We start from the raw sequence: 21,041 nt of genomic DNA, 5'->3' as shown, positions 1-21,041 counted from the left end.
ATCTAAGTATTTCATAACAGTACAGTGTGGAAATGAAGGAGTATAAAAGATGCAACAGAAACACAGCACAGAATACAAATGGCAAATAGAAGGGGAAAAAGTGGAAGCAGTGACAGACTTTATTTTCTTGGGCTCCAAAATCACTGTAGATGGTGACTGCAGTCATGGAATTTAGACGCTTGCTTCCTGGAATGAAAGTTATGAAAAACCTAGTTAGAGTATTAAAAAGCAGAGACATCACTTTGCCAACAAAGGTCCGTCTAGTCAAAGCTATGGTTTTTCCAGGAGTCATGTACGGATGTGAGAGTTGGAACATAAAGAAGGTGAGTGCTAAAAAACTGATGCCTTCAAATTGTGGTGCTGGGGAAAACTCCTGAGAGTCCCTTGGACTGCAAGGAGATCAAACCAGTCAATCCTAAACGAAATCAACCCTAACTATTCATTGAAGGATTTATGCTGAACCTGAAACTCTGATACTTTGGCCAGATGATGCGAAGAGCTGACTCAGGGAAAAAGACCCTGATGCTGGGAAAGACTGAAGGTAAAAGGAAAAGAGGGCAGCAGAGGATGAGATGGTTAGATGGCATCACCAACTCAATGGACATGAGTTTGAGCAAACTCCAGGAGATAGTGAAGGACAGGAAGCCTGGCTTGCTGCAGTCCAGGGGGTTGCAAAGAGTTGGACAGGACTGAGTGACTGAAGAACAAAGAGAAGCTAATAAAGGACAGCACTAGTCATACTATTTTTCAATAGTCCTGCCACTCTCTCAGCCAGAGTGACACAGTTCTCTTTCCACCACAAGATCAAAACAGAAATCCCACCATCTGACTCTTAGTCATCCCCACACATTCACTGGTCTGCTGTTATTAGAACAGAATGTCTTTTTCCCTTGCTACACTATTCCTAACAGCAGTGTTCCACCCTTTTGGTCTCAAAAGCTCTACTATTTCAAAGTGTAGCTTTTAGGTGAACAGAGTTATACAAACTAACTTATTGGTAGGCAGACAGAAGTTAAGTTTTTATACGCTTTTCAAAATAGTATCATTAAATAAGGTACTCTCCACTTTTCAATTCTTTGTTTCAATCAGATTTTAAGTTATACTTATTCCTGAAAGTTATAATTATTCTTGAGCATTAATCAGTCTAAAAACTTGCTACTTAGGGCAGTCATGTCTAAACAAATGAATCTGGGTACCTATACAGAAGTATTTCTTACCTCATACTACTGAACTTACAAAGCATCCCTGATAATGCTGCGAAAGCAGAAAAATCTGTCTCCAGATACCTGTTGTTCCTGTTCAGTTGCTAGTGGGGGTCACTTATCACGTCCAAATATTCCCATGCCTCAAAGCAGCCCTCAGTTTCCTTCCCAGGATGGAGACTCAGAGTCTCTCCCTCCACTAAAGAGCTCAGCTGTCTTCCCTCTGGCTCTTCACACTCCCCCTCTCCCTCTGGGCAGCAGGAACTTCCTAAAGTCGCCTGCTTCATATCCTCCCCTCTGACAGTTACTGACATCATCCATGTATCAGGGACTAGGGATAGTGTTGAAAACAGATTCATTTTCTTGAAGGGACTCAAGAGCATAAGGAAGATGCTGGATATCTAAGTATTTCGTAAGAGAACAGTGTGGAAATGAAGGGATATAAAGGATGCAGCAGAAACACCGCAGAGAATTCAAAGCACGGAGCACAGATGCAGAGTCAGAAGCACTCAGGAGCTGAAAACATGAGCGGCAGGGTCACAAAGACCTGGTTTCACCACTTAGATCATAATTCAAGCAAGCTACTTAATCTAATGTCTTTCTCTATAAAATAAGGTAGTGATACCTTATTAAGACCGTAATAAGGATAAAAAACATATGCTCTGTAGAAAGTAATTAGTGCTAAACTCTTAAATGGTAGAAAGTGTTCAACCAATAGCATTGTGAAAATATAAGAGTACCCTGGCAGAAGGGAAAACAGGATAAAATAAAAAATGAAGGTCTCCTTTCAAGTAACTCAGTAATTAAATTAAAATGAAGCAAAGTGCTTGGCACTAAAAGTACTTTCCACTCAGATGTGCACAGTAAAATGTCCTCATCTGACTAAGATAACTCAATGTATAGACATTTAAGCTTAAAAAAGTTTCTGTTAATGGATGAATCACTTAATTCTAAGCACAAACATCAAGGGGAAATTTTTTTAATATATTTAAATATGTACATGTTACACACGTGCACATACACACCCTCACACACATGGATACATGTATCCTGTGCAACTTCTGACAGATTCAAACAGAAGACTGGCCCAAATAAAACCAATTCCATCACCAGTATTTTTCAGTGTAACTATCAGCAATGTACTGACTCTCTTTGGCTCTGCTGGTCTGCGGGGCTCTTAATGCAATTAACATCACTTTATTGTCAATCACATCAACACTTGGTGGTATTTCACAATAATGAACAGAAAAATAAAACTCAAGCATCAGAAGATGCCAAAAATAGATTTATACTCCTCTTAGTTCTCCTGATTCAATAATTCAAAATCCAGTAAAAAATATTTCTATTATAGCAAAAGTGAGAAAGTGTTTCTGAAAATTAGGGGTGCAGATAAACATGCCAGCATTTTACACTCCTAACTCAAGTGACTGGAAACAATTCACCTATCTTTTCACATATCCTAATCAACTAATGCCTCCCAAGGATCTGAGAAAACTTGCATTTCTTTTATTTCCAGTCACTATTGACCACAGTCATTACAATAAGATTTAAATCACTTGCCTTATATAAACCGCTTCACTCCTACAGCCAATTTAATTTTTCTTCAGTATTCCATGGAAAGAAAAGGTCCTTTTCAAAAAAGTATTCTCCTGTAAGTAATGTCCTGAGCACATACATAGCATATTTGTCCAAGAACATTCAAGAATGTAATCTACATTCTGACTGTGAACAGGCTTTTCTAGAAATGCAAATTTTGCTGTCAATACTTACACAACAGACTACAGTACATAAGCACTGTCCATGCTCTATTCGTCATTCTGTTGAAAGTTTTATTAAAAATAAATAAAAGGCCTGCAGTGTGTATAAAGCACTTGGGATACAAAAGACCTATTGTCAGAATATTAGCAGGATCTCCAAACTAGAAAAACAACTCCCCAAACAAATTAATTACAAATTATAGTAATTATTTTTTTAAATGGTACACCAGAAACCTGAATTTTTTTTTTACTTAACCAACCCATAGTATAAAAGAGGTGGCACAGTGATCTTATCATCATGGCATCTGATTAACAAAGATGAGACTACATTTTGTATTCTTCAGAGAAATAAAGGGGATTTGAGCTCTGAGACAGCCGGTGCAAGTTGACATCTGGAAAATCTCTAGGTTCTAAGGTACATATGACCTTGGTTATAGTTTAATTTTTATTATTTTAGTTTCAGGTCTATCAACTACATTTTCCTAACTAAAAGGTAGGACACATTATTTGGTAATGCAACAGGAAGTATGAAAAACCAGGTTGCATAGAAAATCGTTTACATACATCTTTTTTTCTACAGAGTATGGTTTCTTCAAAAATCTTATCTGGAAATATAAATAAATAGGTGAAAGCCAAAGTATTCTAGCCAAAACGAATGTGCCCATGGGGGATGGGATAAGAACTGGAGAGCAGGAGGGACCCTGAGTTCCAACATCCTCAACAACTCCTTTTTAAAACAGTTTCTCAGAACCCCTTCAAAAATCCTGATTCAAACTCTGATGAGTAGAAATTAAAACTCACATGGTTTCATACAAAGCCTAGAAAGGAAAAGTTACGTATAGATCAGTTTAGCTGAGAAAGATTATTAGAAAGCTGGGAAGATTATTGAAGCTCAAGGCACACAGACATTGCATTTCCTTTTAGAAACAAACAGTTCCATCCAAATTAAAGTATCAGGGCAGAAACACTTCAAAGAGGAAAGATGACCTAGTCTGTAAATGCTTGCTCAACACTTTTATCCGAACAAATACATAAAATACATGGGGAATTCACGCACTGATAAATGAACTTGCATGTAATTTTCTCATTCCATCATGCAAATATGAATTCATTATTAAAACTCTGAAGTCACGCATCCATTCTTCAAGCTATCTAGACGGACGTTTTTGCTTTTCCAAGTCAGAGAAAAACAAATTATTACTATTAATTGGTCACAACCTCATCAACATGAGATACAAGTTTGCTGCAAAAACTTTGGTAATATAAGTGAAGTTGACATAGGTGTTTTGTTTTGTTCTGCGGTCGCTGAAACATTTTGTAGGAAAATAAGAGCATTCAATGTCTCTTTCTCTTCCTAGCCTGGAATGGTTAAATTAAAAATCTAATGTACTGGCATCATTCAGTGATTTATCCTCCCTTAATTTTGAATACTATTCACTATTTACCAGATTAAGCTGGTTGCTTTTTCTTGCTTGTTTTTGCCTTTTTCCCTCTAGCTATATAATGAAGATGAGGAAAACATCTCTCTTTTAAAATATTTTTAAAGTACTAATAATTAGCATTAGCATAGCCCTTTACAAATGTCAAAGAGCTCTCATACATATTCTCATTCATACTTATTACCAACTCTGGTACTAGACTGTCTGGTACTAAATTATGATTCTACCACCCTGTTGTGACCTCGAGGAAGTTACTAAATTCTGTGCTTCAGTTTCCTCATCTATAGTGATAATTCTCATACTTCACAGGACTGTTATGAGAATTCAATGACTATACATAAAATACTGTGAAACAGTGCCTATTACATGGTACATACTACATAAGCATTAGCGATTTTTTTTAAATTACTGTCATCAAGATAAATCATCATATTCAGGTCTCACAACAATTCTATAAGACAGGACAGCAGGTATCATTTTACCCTTTTTCCAGATAAAAGCATTAGGCTCAGAGAAATCAAGCCAAGTCACAGTTAAGAAGCAGAATCCAAACTAAAAATACTCAGGCCTAAGAAATACCAAGACTTTTCACTACATTAGGTTGTAGATATTACACAGCACAATTTTTTAGCTTACATAGTTCAATATACTTCTAAAGACTATAATTACTACTCTTTTAAACATTGAAACACTCAAACAATTCTAGGCAGCACACACTGGTAGCCATGCTAAGAATATACCTTTTTTTCAAAATAAACCTTCATCTCTTGCTAAGCATTTTAAGAGTAGCAAAAGTGAGTCAGACTTCCAAAGAAAATGATTAGACTGGCTGGACAAAGTAAACCTATCATTAATTTTTCAATATTTAGAGTTTATTTTTAAAAACAAAACGTATACCTCATGACACTTGAACACTTCCATACTGTGATTTATGTAGGGCAGGGAAACAGCATACATTTAGAGTCAAAGTTCTAGTTCAATCCCTTCTAAGCAGGGACAATAGACAGTGATTCACTCCTCTGAGCCTCAAGTTACTCTGTCCAATGAGAATCTCCTCACAAGAATTAATGTAGGTGAAACACTTTTCTAACTATAAAAACTACACCAAAATGTGTTAACACTACCATTAGTTACTTTGATTACACTGAGGAACAATACTGAACATTCATTCACTCACCATTGTTTTCCCCAAAGAAAACTGCTGACAGAAGTCTTGCAATATAGAAGTATCATTCTGAGTATTTTGTGTAATTGTATAAGGTGACAATCTGGATTGGGCTACCACAGGGAAAGAGAAATTTCACTGGTAACCCGCAAAGTATCTATTCTAGTACCATGTACTTCAAGGAGACACAGTAAAATCTGAACAAAAGAAATAAGAGAACAGACCATGTCACAAGCATCTGCGTATTTTTCTTTCTGATTTTAAATAGTAAATGTTTTTAATTTAATAATAAGGAAACTAAGCACAAATATTATCACCAGAGCAGTAACCATAATACATTATGCTTGTGATACTTTTACAGTTTTCAAAGCATTTCATACATATCATTATAGAAATATTACTATTTGCTCACATGTGTATTTTAATATTTATAAAAATTCCACTCTTAGGCAAGTCCCTTAACTTCAGTGTCTCAACACACAAAAAAATGAAAGATTTACACTGCATAGTAGATAAGACTCCTTTTTAGAACTACCGTATGTACAATTTTAAGTCTGTGATTACAAAAAGAGTAAAGAAAGTATTTAATGGGAAGAAAAGTTTAAATTACAAAAACATAACTTATTAGAAATGAGTATGTGATTTTAAAAGTCCCTTTCTAAAAATCTTACAGTTAAAATATGTTCCAAAATTTCTGGAAAATTGAGTTAACAGCATTTTATAGTTAAACTTTATAGTTAATTTGAGTATTACAGAATATTTCAAAGAAAATTAGATAAATACATTTACTAATGTAAGGTTAAAATTCAGTAACTATCAATATACCGTGTACAATACAATATAAAATACAACACAAATTAATTCACACATAGTTCAGAAAACACTTTAGAATATTTTCATACTCAAGAGATACTATGAACATATCAACTGTAACAATGGAGTATCATAAATACAAATGACTTCAATTATTTAAGGTCTCTGGCTTAGTATATAAAGTATCAACTTCTGTACAAAGAAAATAAAACCACTCCTAATAGTATCTTATAGAATCCAAAGGAAAAAAAGAGAAAATTTTAACAGCAACCTGTTTATACTATTTGTCAAGCATCTACTATTAGCTACCATCATTCAAAAATGAAATTAGAGCCTTCCTTTTCAGAAGCATAAAATTTAAAGACCAAGTAGAGATAGTGCCATGGGTGGGGGGGAGGGAAGGGTTACTCTTTCTGGACTGGACTACCAGGGGCTTTTTCCCACCCAATGATTTCAAAATCAGAACCAGTCATCCATCTGACTGAAGATGAAGAAACAAATAGTTCATGTTCTTCAGTTATTTTTTTAGTTACTTTTTTCAAGAACAGTGATAAACTGCTTACGATTACACACACACACACACACAAATGGTCTGGCCTAACTGAAATCATGCCATGACTTGAAGTCTAGAAGCAGGAGACAGGAGATCACTTCAGGCACTAAATAGGTCCATGGAGATATTTGGAGAAAACATCACCAACCATTCCTGGCCTTCAAACACAGTGTCTTTGGGTTAAGTTATTAAACTTCTCTAGGTCTGTTCCCTCAACTGCAAACTTTTACAGTTGTACTAGAATCCAAAAATATCTGGATCAGTGGTTCTCACTTTAAGGAGAGATTCCTGGGCCCACTCCCCAGGATTCAGAATGTCTGGTTTGGAACCTAGGAAGCTAACTGCTCATCAAGCACCACAAGTGACTGAAATGTGCAGGTGGGCCTCAGTCACACTTGAGAAATTAACTAGCTGATCTCAAACACCCTAACTGTATAAAAAGATGACATTAGTCATTTCAGCACCAACGTCTTATTCAGGAATTCTGGATCTAGCTCAATGTGCAGGACATTATCTATGTTAAGCAAATATTTATAGAGAGTAAGAAAGGAAGGAAGGGAGCGGGTAAAGACAGAAGGGAAGGAAGGGAGAGGCTAGCTAGCTTACTGATCATATTTTTGCCTAAGAAATACAGAACAATAGTAAAATTAAAACTGCATAAAACATACATCAGTAGCTGGAAAGCAAAGACCTCAATCTCTACACACATACAATTTTAAATACAACATCAGCCCTTGTCAAAGTGCAAAGTACTAGGAAGGAAAAAGCAAAAAATAGTACTTGGAAGCCAAAAGAATTTTAATGGGAAATTACTGATGACTAAAACTTGGTGCCTGTTTTCCGCAGGTAGAAGAGAACAGAATTTAAGGACTTGGAATTGGGACTAAAGTTTGAAGTTACTGGTTACTCATACACATAAAGTTCATTTGGGATAATATATGAACTGCAGAAATATTGTTGGCAATATTAACTTTCGTCCATTTTCTATTTCCATTTTCCCATTCACTTACATTATAATTTTTGAGATGTTTTATCTTCACTTCTGATGATCTTCAAATGTCAATGGCTCTTAACACATTAACTGTAAACAAACACAAAGGAACTTAAGGGAATTCAGATACTTAAGGAACCCTACAGTAAAACAGTCTAAAATACTCTGTAAAGCCTAAAAGGGAGGGACGGGCAGAAAGAGGTTTTGGCATCATGTTTACTCACTTTATTAATTTACCTGATATTCAAAATGTAAAACTATTCTTCTAACTGAAAGTGATACTATCCTCTTACTATCAAGCAAAGAAAAAATATTATCCTATTTCCCATGAAAAGAAAAAAACATTCAAAACTAGAGAAAATTCTCTCCAAAGATGGAAATTCTAAACTTAATATACTGTGCACCTCATCCTTCTGCTCAGCAAAAACTGCAACTGGTCAAGGAAACTCACCTCCTAGTCAAGACACCCGCTCGACCTGCCCGGGACTGCCCTCTCACTGCTGTACCAAGTTCTGCCCTGGAGCTGGGGCACCAGATTGCCAGGCATGATGAGTTCATTTCAGCACTGAGCCCCTGAAGTTAAACAGAACTTGGGTCCAAATGTCAAACTGCTCTCCCTAATCTGCAGTTTTCTCATCTGTAAAATGGGAATAATAATACTGTTTCTTTCATACAATTAGGAGGATTATATGAGAAAATGCATATAAGGCCTTTTAGCACTATACCAAGCACACAGTAAGCACTCAATAAATGTTAAGTGCTTTTATTTACAATATCATTGTGACTATTGATATTAATACTATCGTTTACTATGACAACTTTCACTTGAAAAGCAAAGTTTATCTCAGGTATTCAGATTTTTAGGTACTGCCTTTGGTTATAACAGAAGAATACTATCAAGTACCAGTAACAGAGGACATTTATATTATGTAAAATTTTATTCTTAACTTTCACTGGGTGTCCTGGCTCAATTCAAGAAAATTAAAGGCTCATAATTACTAGCCCATCATGAGTCAAAGTTTTTACACCTTTGGCTAATACACAACCTCCTAACAAAGTCTTACTTGAACAACTACCCACTTGCTAGTTTCAGTATTGGCAATGCTGTTAGAAAGAAGATGGATGTGTTTGTTACTCACGCCTATCAAATCCCTTGAGCACAATGAATCACAGGAATCTCTTCTGGTATCAACCCAGAAGAGAGTCCTCTACCCTCCTCCATTAATCCCCAATGATTAAACTCCGTATGCTTGACATTACATGTTAGGTAACAAAAATGCATAAAACACTGAGTTCTCTGAATTTTCCATCAAACTTTTAGGTTGAAGATACAACAATAAACATATGTATCGGCAAAAGCATTCATAAATTAACATGGCCCTGAACAGCCTGCTTTCCTGTCCTTATGAAGACCACACCTTCTCAACTGAAATGAGAGACAATACCTCAGTATAACCTGATGCAACATTCTGGGAGGATATAAAACACATGGATACATGGCCTGGAAAGAAATGCCAAACTGCAGAGGAGTAAGCAGTGTAGGCCACTGTTCTCAGACCACCACTACTTCACCCAACAATTCCCTGAGTTTCTCAAATGAAACAGCACAGCTGGCCATTCTTCATCTGATTTCTATTTGATTACTAAGTGCTTTTCACTTAGTGACATGGGAATTAATAAATGCATCCTTTTCACTGCATGGTCCTAGATTAAGACTATAAAAATCTAGTCTATGATAAGACACACACACAAAAGTAAAAAGCTTAAAAACTCAAAAGTTAAGAGGGCTCCAAGATGCAGTTCTGATTTTTGGTTTGCTACAACATATCATCTCTCTCTTTCCAGGCATTTTCCATTATGATCACTGCAGGCAAATCTAAGACTGTCTCTGGCATAATTAAGTGTTGTACACTTCAACTGAAAAATATTTTCCTTGCATTAAGATGATTTATTTGAATACATGGGAGAAGCTACTGCCTGTCTTCAATACCTATTCTCTCCTATTCCCTAGAACTTCACTTCCGATTTTTGGTTTAGACTAAGGCCTCCCAGAAAAGACTACATAATCTAGCCTCCACTGTGGCTAGGTATGGCATGGGACCATGATCTGGCCAACTGGATGTAAACTTAAAAGGTGGTATATGACTTCAGAAAATGTATTCTTTAAGTAGAGGCAACATGCCTTTCTGCTTCCTGTCCTTCTTTTTGACTCATGAACGTTAGTGGTTAAAGAACTGCAACAAATTATTTTGGCTCTCATGGTAACAATGGAATGTAAGATACAGTAAGTTAGAAAGAGTCTGTGTCCTGGATACTTTATATCCACTGTATCAGATCTGTATTAACTATCTCTGGGTTTTTATATGGGGGCAAAAATAACACAAAATTTTTATGCCAAGGTTACTTTGGATTTTCTCTTATACTCTGCTAAAGAAAGAAAATGAAGTCGCTCAGTCGTACCTGACTCTTTGTAGACCCTATGGACCATAGCCTACCAGGCTCCTGCATCCATGGGATTTTCCAGGCAAGAGTACTGGAGTGGTTGCCATTTCCTTCTCCAGAGGATCTTCCTGACCCAGGGATCGAACCCAGGTCTCCCGCATTGCAGGCAGACACTTTACCCTCTGAGCCACCAGGGAAGCCCCATGCTTTGCTAAACCTAAACCTTAACTTAAAAAAAAAAAAAATGAAGAAGAAGTTTTCCAAGAAAGTGTATTTAGGTATTTTTAAGTATATAGGTTGAAACATTTTTAAATTTTTATTATATAGCATCTACCCTTATTTAACCTAGACTAAGAATTACTTAAACAGTCCAAAAGTTAATCACATCCAGTAAAGTCTTTTAAAGAAGGAAATTCATCAGCAATTACTTCCATGGTACTATGGTACTTGGCCAGGAGAAGAATTACGAAGCTTGTTCATAAGTGGTCTATAGTGATGACAACATTGATACATATATAGAAACACATTAAGAGGGATACCCACAGTTAGTTCTGTGTAATAAAGCTACCGGAAAGGGAATTGAGGTTACTTAGGTTATTATTTTCATTAAAAGGGCATCTTCCCTGTCCCTTTAATTATAATAACCTTGTATCAATCTTTTCATTTTATATAGTTCCATTTTTAACCTGACTTCCTGTGTAAACCAAGCTTATAAAATCACTCCCTATGCACAATTATCACCTCTCAATAGTTTTAATCCTATCTATTGATTTAACTAAATCATAGAGTAGGCCAAGACATAGCAAGTGCTTTACTGACTCAAAACTAACTTCCTTTAGAAAGAAAATACTCTATACTAATCTAGAGAATTTCCTGAATCACATGCAACCTTTGTCCCTGGTGAGTTTGAATACAATAGCATTAACTGGAAGCTTTCCAAAATAAACTCACTGTTTTCTGAACATCTGTATCTGGCTTATTTCCTTCCCTTGGACATAATCCTTTATTGGTTCAGGTGATAGCCTTCTGGAATTCTTTTTAATAGTTTTAAAAATTGTATGTTACCACTAATGCATTTCACCAAGGACCTATTTTTGTAAGCCCAAAAACATATATTCTTGTTTTGGTGTTCTTTCTTGTGGCTAAGAAAGAAAAGTTCTCAGGAAATTTCCTAAAAGCCAGATATAATAAATCCACAAGAGATGGACTTTTACCTTTCATTATTTCAGTCAATATTTTTACAAAAGTGCTCTCAAGTAATAGGCTTGAGGTTGCTAAGCAACCATCAGTAAAAGACCCAAAACAGTGGTCTCAAACTTCAGCATGCATCAGGATCACCTGGCCGTCCTGCTAAAATACCAACTCTGGTCTCCACCCCCAAAGCTTTGGATTCAGCTACATCTGAGGTAGGGCCAGGAAACCTGTATTTTAACAAATTCCTAAGGGATGCTGATGTTACTGTCTTGGAACTACTGAGCTATATTAATAGAGTACTGATGATGACAGAGTAAGCAGGTAAAAATCATACACAGGACCCAGTTTCAGCTTTAGTATTAACCTGAACACTTGAGACCAATAAGTAATCTCTTTACATGTTCTTCCAGAAAAATATACACAAGTACTGATCAGTTCACAATAATATTGGATCTTATCTAATAGAACTTTAAGGTTCTTTTAGGGTCCTGTTATCATGAAACTCAAAATAAGTAATTTTTAGGCTGTCAAAATGTTCAACGTCTGATGCAAGGTGTTAATAATAAGGCCAAGGGTGGAGATACAATCTATTAGCTTCACTTTGTTGTGTAGCTATAGTCCACTAACCCAGCCAGATGCCTCAGAAGTCGTGCCAAGAGTCAAAAGAAGAATTGGTAAGAATGTGTCACTGGATACAAATCCATCACCACTACTGAAAAAACAACTGAAAGGGTACTTCTACTGGCATCACTTCTACTTAGAAGACCTTGGGGCTGAAACCAGAAATGGGACCTTCTAGTGAAATGTATTTTAGAAATCTTAAAAACTCCTACCTCTTCAGGCTATGTGTCTGTGCGTACAAGTATGCTAAGTTGCTTGAGTCGTATCCGACTTTTTGCAACCCTATGGACTATAGCCAGCCAGGCTCCTCTGTCCATGGGATTCTCGAGGTAAGAACACTGGAGTGGGTTGCTGTGCCCTCCTCCAGGGGATCTTCCTGACCCAGGCATCGAACTTGCGTCTCCTGCTTTGCAAGCAGATTATTTACAGCTGAGCCACCAAGGAAGCCCCTTCAGGCTATAAGTATCATCAAAATTCACAGAAACAGAAATCCACAATCTGCTGTTTTCAAATGATGATAATTTTAAGGAAGACATGCAATTCAAAAATGTAATTAGCTGGAGCTACTGTTTTGATTATGTGCACCTCCTCTTTGATTGCTTTAATCTAAATTAAATGTAAATATAAGATGCTCATAAATGTTAATGAATTTATATGCCAGAAATCAACCGATAACCAAAAATAATCTGAGAAAAATGGTGCCCACAGAAATTAGAAAAAGAGGATATATCGGATGAAAGAAATGCACATTAAATAAAATAACTGACAAACTAAATTCGAGAGAAAGAGACCAAAGTAATCAAGACAGATGGAAAATCCAGTAAGCTAAGGAAACAATGTTGTGAAGACAGAGGAGTGGGCACAGAAAAGATAATGCAGACAGTAAAACAACTCAGGGTGTCAAGAGGCTTCACGCAAGGGCACCGTCAGCTTGAACCTGAAGTTGTGACTTTATAGGCCACATTTCACTTTGGAAAACCTTTTAATTCTTTGAGTAGAAACAACAAATAAGACAAGTATTGAACATTCAGTCAACATTTCTTTATTCAATCATTCACTGGGTGCCTCTTTAGCACTAGATTTATTAGCATGATTGTGCACAGTAAAAAATAATCAAAGAAACCCACTTAAGCAGTACATTCTCTAACAGTACAAACAGAAAGATGGAAAAAAACAGACTAAGAAGGCAGATGAGTCCCAATATAGTGTTAAATTCTGCTGTATAACTTCTACAATTCTGAAGCTCAGGTCTACCCTAGCTACCATATCCAGCCCATAGTATTGTTTTATCAGTCTTACCACAAAAATCAGAGCAAGACCAACTGGAATACAGTCAGATAATCAGTGTGCTAAAATGAATTTTTTCACAACTCTCTCTCTCTGTGGGGAAGGACATGTGTGATGAATGGACAACAGCAGGATATACAAGAGCTGCTGAACAGTTCACCGAAGTAAGCAATACCAAGCAGGACTCACCAAAGAAAATTAGCTTAAGCATGCAAGATGACATAATTGCTAATCAGCTATAGCTGATAGAAACTGCTATCTGAATATCATATTAAGAATGAAATTGCTCTTCTGTGGTGAACAAAGATATCAGGCTTATCATGGCCTAGAAGGCAAAGCTAGAAGCAATAGCAATTCTGAGCTGACTACAGATTTATAGATACACATAGACTGTGGATATATAGGTATTAAAACTCAACATATGTTTAGTGTGGACTACAGATCCCACAAGAGTCAATCACTCAACCTAAATGGAGTCTGTCATTTTCCAGAAAACAATGGGCAACCACATGGGTTACAGTACTATTTTACAGATTTATATTTTTCCTACTTTCCAGAAGAGTATAAAATATTTTACAAATTAACACATTTAAACAAAATATTTAAGCTGGCTCCATCTAATAGTAGGAGTATTTGAAGGGATTAAAGATGAATATATTACCAACTTCAGTTATAAATTTGACTGAAGACTACAGGGAGGCCTGGCGTGCTGCAGCTCACGGGGTCGCAAAGAGTTGGACACGACTGAGCGACTGAACTGAACTGAAGACTTTTTTGCCAAATTGAAGATGCAGCTACATAATTTCCATTTTGAAACAAATAGAAAACATAAGCAAAATTTTCCTTGAAATTAAACTCAGCAGAAATTTGGTAATCTAGTGTGCAAATCACAGTCTGTAATACACTGAATAGAATTATTAACTATTATTTTGCAGGAGATATCAAAGTAATTTCACAAGGCAATTTTCCTAACTGAAAATTAGAAAATGAAAATTTTCTAATTGTATAAAACGAAAGCAGAACTACAATTTAAGAATGAGATTTCTGCAAAAGACTGAGATAATACAGTTCAAACACCAATATTTCACTTAATCATAGGATAACAAAAGTAATCAACTTAATCTGGGTAGTTACATTGCTGTTGTAACCATAGTTGTCCACCCTCCCTCTGTATTAGAATCACCTGTGACTGACTGTTACCCTAAATTAAGTTTAAAATGAAGCTTTCTAACAAGTGTCTACAATCCAGCTATTCTATAATGTTGATTAAAGAGAGTGCCACAAATAGTTGTAATGATTCACAAAATAAGATATGAAAGAATTTAGCAGGATGAATCCTATAGACAATTAACAAATGTTATTTTTCTACTTTTCCAGAGAACAGGAATGAAAGCCAGCATTTTCCTGTGAAAGTAGAGCCATACTTAATAGTTTTGTCTGGAGAGGATGAAGCCAACAAACTCCAGTCAAAATTCAAGGAATTCTTAATTTTCCCATATTCATATGTAACCTAATGTTTCATTAAGAAGTTAAAATATATACATATAAACTTTGAAGTTGTTGGGCTTTTTCTTTTAGGAAATAAATGTGCTTAACTGGCACAACTAACCTAGTTGTGTGATAAAAACATTTAGTGTAATTTCAAAAATTCAAAATGAAGTTTATTATCATTAAGATACAGAACTGACAGATTTTTAAAGCTTAAAGGGATCTTACAGATGTTCTAGATCAACTCTCCCTTCCCCCTGCCTTATTTCAAAAGATGAGAAAATTGCAGACTGGAGAGGTTAAACGAGACAGGCCAAATCACAAACTGAGCCTAGGACTTTAAAAGAGCCTGAGCCTTCTGACTTCCAGTACTTTTTTTCTAACAAGACTATGCTGCCTCCTGTGGTTCCAAATCCTTCCTTGGATGAGATTACTTCAGTTGTCTCATTTGTTTTCTTTACATTCTACCTATCCTGAGCCACAGTTGCCATTTGTAACTTTCCCATAAAATTATAATTTTCCAACCTGTTTTCTGAATGATTTTTACAGCTGAGTGTAAATCCTCCAGCCTTCTAAATTTAACTGCAGATGGATTCTTTACCTTCCGAGCCACCAGGGATGATCTAAATTTCAGAGTAATAAACCTAAAAAACACCTGAAACAAATGCACACTGTACATAATCATATGCAAAATCACTCTCCTGCGTAATTCAATCTACAAATTCAAAAAGAAGAATTTATTAAGCACCTCTGGCAGGCAGGGTCTCTGTTAAATGATGGTGAGATGAAGACCAATACGATATGATCCTTGTCCTCAAGTAGCTTATAGTCTAGTAGAGAAGATAATTACACCAACAATTATGCTGTGCTTGTTAAGAACACTGTAAAAAGGGTGTGCAGGGTGCTATGAACACATTTAGTAAGAGAATCTAATAAAGGAAAGTGGAATCAGGTAATGATTGACTTCCTAACAAGGTCCTGAACAGCAACAGGAAAAAAAATGGCAGTATCACCCATATTTAGCAGAGTCCAAAACGAATCAAAAGAGAGCAACTTCAATTTATTCACGGGAAAAAAAACAAATGAAACATGTGCTAGTTTACAAAGGTTTAGTATCTAATTACAACTAGACTTTTTCAAAGGAAAAGAACCTGATTTCAACGTTAGCAATGTAACAATACAGGTCTTCCATTATTTCTTAATAAAATTTAAATTACTATTTTACAACAAAAGGAAAAAACTGCCTTTGAAACACGTCAAGTTAACATTTACGACAGCTCTGTGAAAAGCTGCATAGTAAAATCCTCCTCAAAATTCCAGGGGGAAAAAAATCCCATCTGATACAACATGGAAACCAGGAGAACCGGTAGCCCAGGAAGGACGACAACTACCACTCATTACTCAGGAATAATAACGTTCAGCTGCAGATTCAGGGTGTGGGTACTCTTACTTACATCTTAAAGCAAAGTTGGGGGGAGGGGGGAAGATCAGAATGCAAGGAAATCGTAAGAGAGGTAAGTGAAGAGACGGGAAAGAGCGGAAAGGGTGGGCAAGAACCCAGAAACCGAAGACTGAAAGACGGATGGAAAAAAAGACTGAAGAATGGTCTCAGGAAAGAGTCGTCAAGAGAGAAAGGCAGGGAGGAGACGGGGGGAGGGGATACAGTCGGGGAGGGGCTGTCCAAAAAATGAATTAAGAGGGAAATGAGAGATTAGGGGATGCAGTGGACCGAGGCGTCCTCAACCGCGAATAAAAACACCAGAATACAAAAGGTAAGGTCGATGAAGAACCGCAGAGTTTCAACCTCCTCTTTCCCAGCCTCTAACCCGCAGAGAGGAAGGAAGAAGAGGTTCCCAGCCTGAGGGAAGGAATTCCGGCGCAGCTTTCCAGTCCCGGAGCCCGCGAGGTGGGGCAGCGTCCAGCGCGTCCCCGGGCCCCTCTTCATCCCCCTCTGACGCTCGGCGGGCCCCGGTTACCTGGACAGGGAGTCCACGCTGGGCGGCCGTGCTACTGCTGGCTGGGAGCCAAGGCTCTCGCAACTCGAGCTCTTCTCCATGGCGCGGCGCGGGGGCAGCCGGAGGAAAAGCCTACGGCGACCTCCGCGGCTGCCCGGCGGGAGGAGCGGAGGGCGGGGTGAGACGGGCAGGGTCCGCGCTCAGGCCCGCGCCGGCCCGGCAGGGAGACCGGAAGCGGCCATGTTCCCCCAGCCTGCACCGCGCGCGGGCGCTGCCGGGAGCCGGAGGAGCCCGCGGCGCCCCTGGGCCGCCCGCCCTCGCGCGCCTCGCACGCCGCGACCCCGCGCGGCCGCCGGGGGCCGGGGAGCGCGTGACGGCGCCTGAGGGCCGAGGCTTCTCTGAGGCCGACGGGAGCCCGGGCTGCAGGAGGAGGGGCCGTTTTAAAAATAATAAAAGAATCAGCGAGTATTACGGACGAGGATCTGAAGAAAGAAACAAGGACTTTAGAGACGGGGACGATTTTGACAGGAATGTGGGAGTCGGGGGAGAGGACAGAATAATAAAGGCTGTGGGCAAACCGTAGGATGAGAGGCGTGGGGGGATGAGGAAGGGAGGACGTGAACACAGGTACGCGTGAAGGATGAGGCTGTGAGAGGTGAGATGGCGAAATACTCATCAGATCAAGGGCTGAAAATGATTAAGTAATTCCTCGTTAAATCATAATTAAAGTCTACTTTAAAGTTAGTGGATTCAAATCCAGCCTCTCTCAGTTATTTGCAGTGTAGTCCAAGGCATGGAACATTGTTTTTTTATCTGTAAAAGAGGAAAACCAGCTTCACAGATTAGATGAGTTAATACATGTTAAACACTTAAAACAATGCTTCATACACAGAAAGCCCTCAGATGTAAGTAGTATTACTACCCTCTCCATAAGGGTGGTTAGGATGAAATGGACTAGTGTGTATAAGCAGTTTCTAACACAATTTTAAACATAGCTACAGGAGAGGAGGGGGTTGAGAAGGAAGAAGTGATTGGTATGGTAGGGGTAGTATGGAAAGTATAAACCAGATAGGGAAAAAAATGACTGCTCATCATTCTGTTTCCCTTGCACCCCTGGCCCAGCATTATAGAAAGGGCACTACAAAAAAATAAAAGCCGAAACTATCAGTCCTGCTGTAACTTGAATTAAACTCTGTGTGGTTTTGAAGTGTGTGAAGGGGAAAAATCACTTTGACGTTAATCCATTATCCACACAAAAAGGTTTGAAAGAGGAATTGGCGAGGCAACTGTTAAATGTGCAAGAGATTAGACATGTATACTATTGGATGCAGTGGATATTGGATAGAAGGCAAAGGTTTAGCAGTCTTTCCCTGCCCTCTCACATTCCCCAACAAGGCAGGAAGGGAGTGTAAAGGGATAATCTGTGATAAGAGAACAGGAACTGGGGGAAGGGGAAGTGCTTCTGCTGGTAATTTTCTATTACAGAGGACAAAGGAAGGCCATAGAAAGGATATCATAAAGGAATTTCTCTGGTTGAGACTGAATCACAGTCACCTCATGTATGTGTTATAAAAATATGCAAAGGTTATTTCTGTGAAAGAAATCCAGACAATGAGTAGTTTTTAACAAAGTAAAAAACTTTCTTGCTAGGATAAATAGAATTATGTTGATTTCAACTAGATGTAATTTCCACTGACAGTAACTGATGTCTTTAAGAAAATCTTAACATATAGAAGCAGTGAAATGTTAACCTGCAAGTACATCCCTCAGAAGACCAGCTAACCTAATTGTGTTCCGTGTAAGCTATAGTTCATTGTTGTTCAGTCGCTAAGTTAGTCTGACTCTGTGACCCCATGGACTGCAGCTTGCCATGCTTCTGTGTCCATCGCTATCTCAGAGTTTGCTCATATTCATGTCCAATGAGTCGGTGATGCTATCTAACCATCTCATCCTCTGCCACCTCCTCCTCTTGCCTTCAATCTGTCCCAGCATACGGGTCTTTTCTAATGAGTTGGCTCTTCACATCAGGTGGCCAAATTATTGGAGCTTCAACTTCAGTGTCTGTCCTTCCAATGAAAATTCAGGGTTGATTGCCTTTAGGATTGACTGATCTCCTTGCTGTCCAAAGGACTCTCAAGCATCTTCTCCAACACCACAATTGGAAAACATCAGTTCTTCAGCGCTCAGCCTTTATAATCCAACTCTCATATCCATACATGACTACTGGGAAAACCATAGCTTTGACTATATGAACCTTTGTTGGCAAAGTGATGTCTTTGCTTTTTAATACACTGTCTAGGTTTGGCATAGCTTTTCTTCCAAGGAGCAAATGTCTTTTAATTTCATGGCTGTTGTCACCATCCACAGTGATTTTGGAGCCCAAGAAAATAAAATTTGCCACTGTTGTACTTATTAGAATGAATGAATATGTATTTAAGCAAAAAGAGTTGGCCTTGCTGTTCCATTCTCTAATTTGGCAGGTACTGGATGGCAAGTAATGTTTTTTATTTTTATAATCTGTAAAGACAGCTTAACTGTACTCCTCTGATAGGCAAAGAGAACAGGTAGTCAGAAACAAGAATAAACATCTGCAATGATTCATTAGAAAAAAAACTTGCTAATGATTTTCCATCCCTATCTGTCTTCCAAATTGTTGGCTCACTGTCACTTGATATCTTGACATGGATTTTCCAATCTAAGTTTGGTAAAAACATGAATCCTTGGATGGGAGACTCTTGTACTTTCTACTACTCAGTTCATTTTTTCAGTTCAGTTCAGTTATTCAGTTGTGTCCAACTTTTTGCCACCCCATGGACTGCAGCACACCAGGCTTCCCTATCTATCACCAACTCCTGGAGCTTACTCAAACTCATGTCCATCAAGTCGGTGATGCCATCCAATCATCTCATCCTCTGTCGTCCCCTTTTCCTCCCACCTTCAGTCTTTCCCAGCATCAGGGTCTTTTCCAGTGAGTCAGCTCTTTGCATCAGGTGGCCAAACTATTGGAGTTTCAGCTTAAACATCAGTCTTTCCAATGAATATTTGGAACTGTTTTCCTTTAGGATGGACTGGTTGGATCTCCTTGCAGTCCAAGGGACTCTCAAGAGTCTTCTCCAACACCACAATTCAAAAGCATCTATTCTTTGGCACTCAGCTTTCTTTATAGTCCACCTTTCACATCCATACATGACTACTGGAAAAACCATAGCTTTGACTTGACCGACTTTTGTTGGCAAAGTAATTTTTAGTAAAGTTCATTTTTAGCACTATGTTAATACAGCACTTGAAACCATCTGCATAATGATGCAGAAATTTTTATTGCAGTCCATTTAGTGATTAATAACGAACAGTAATATTAAGTGTAGAGACTTTGGAACCAGACAAATTTGAATTGGAATCCTGATTCTGTCACTTGGTGGTGGTGGTGGTTTAGTCGCTAAGTCGTGTCTGACCTCACAACCCCATGGACTGTAGCCCGCCAGGCTCCTCTGTCCCTGGGATTCTCCAGGCAAGGACACTGGAGTGGGTTGTCATTTCCTTCTCCAGTGCATGAAAGGGAAAAGTGAAAGTGAAGTCGCTCAGTCGTGTCCGACTCTTAGCGACCCCATGGACTGTAGCCCACCAGGCTTCTCCGTCCATGGGATTTTCCAGGCAAGAGTACAGGAGTGGGGTGCCATTGCCTTCGCTGGTTGCACAGCAGGGTCAGTAAATGGGTATATTGCTATTATTTGTTGTTCCTCTGAACTTACTGCTTTACTTTTAACTTAAATAGTAATATAGTAACTTCTCGGAGTGAGCAACGAACGAAGAATACTTTCATCTCAGCTGAAAGTTACATTAGCACTGAATTTTCTTCTGACATGTTAATTACTGTGTCATATACCCTGTCAAAAATCAACTTGATTAGGACTTTCTGCCTCTCAGTTTCATCATCTTTTAAAAGAACATTTAGCCTATCCCAGGTTCATTCAGGAACTATCACTATAATCAAATAACAGTCTAGGCTCATCTCTCCTATTAAACGGTTACCTTGGGACCTTCCCAAAAGTTATTTACTTATTTGAAATCTAGGTCAGTGTTTTTCAAATTACCTGTGAGAATGGCCTGTGTTTTGTTTTTAATTTCCAAGCCATC

General features: G+C 38.2%; 1 protein-coding gene across 32 annotated transcripts in view; it reads right to left on the bottom strand.

Annotated features, from left to right (window-relative positions):
• MTMR2 (myotubularin related protein 2) overlaps positions 1-17,167 on the bottom strand; it is a 103,803-nt gene extending 86,636 nt beyond the window's left edge. For 8 of the 32 annotated variants that reach the window (XM_081545398.1, XM_081545418.1, XM_081545416.1 and 5 more), the window contains exon 1: positions 16,929-17,167. In XM_081545398.1, the coding sequence (XP_081401524.1) occupies positions 16,929-17,008 (80 nt within the window). In that variant the 5' untranslated portion in view covers positions 17,009-17,167. Of the gene's footprint in view, positions 1-5,575; positions 5,761-7,939; positions 8,011-8,371; positions 8,558-10,380; positions 10,591-15,477; positions 15,624-15,700; positions 15,783-16,778; positions 16,903-16,928 lie in introns of those variants that run through there. The other 24 variants (XM_081545407.1, XM_081545413.1, XM_081545399.1 and 21 more) reach the window with 14 other exon arrangements.
• Positions 17,168-21,041: the final 3,874 nt, after the last annotated feature.

This window comes from Giraffa tippelskirchi, chromosome 11, assembly GCF_054371585.1.
Source record: "Giraffa tippelskirchi isolate mGirTip1 chromosome 11, T2T-mGirTip1v1.2.pri, whole genome shotgun sequence".
Lineage (NCBI taxonomy): Eukaryota > Metazoa > Chordata > Mammalia > Artiodactyla > Giraffidae > Giraffa > Giraffa tippelskirchi.
The sequence above is the reverse complement of the archived record's forward strand: the minus strand, read 5'-3'. Positions and strand labels throughout refer to the sequence as shown.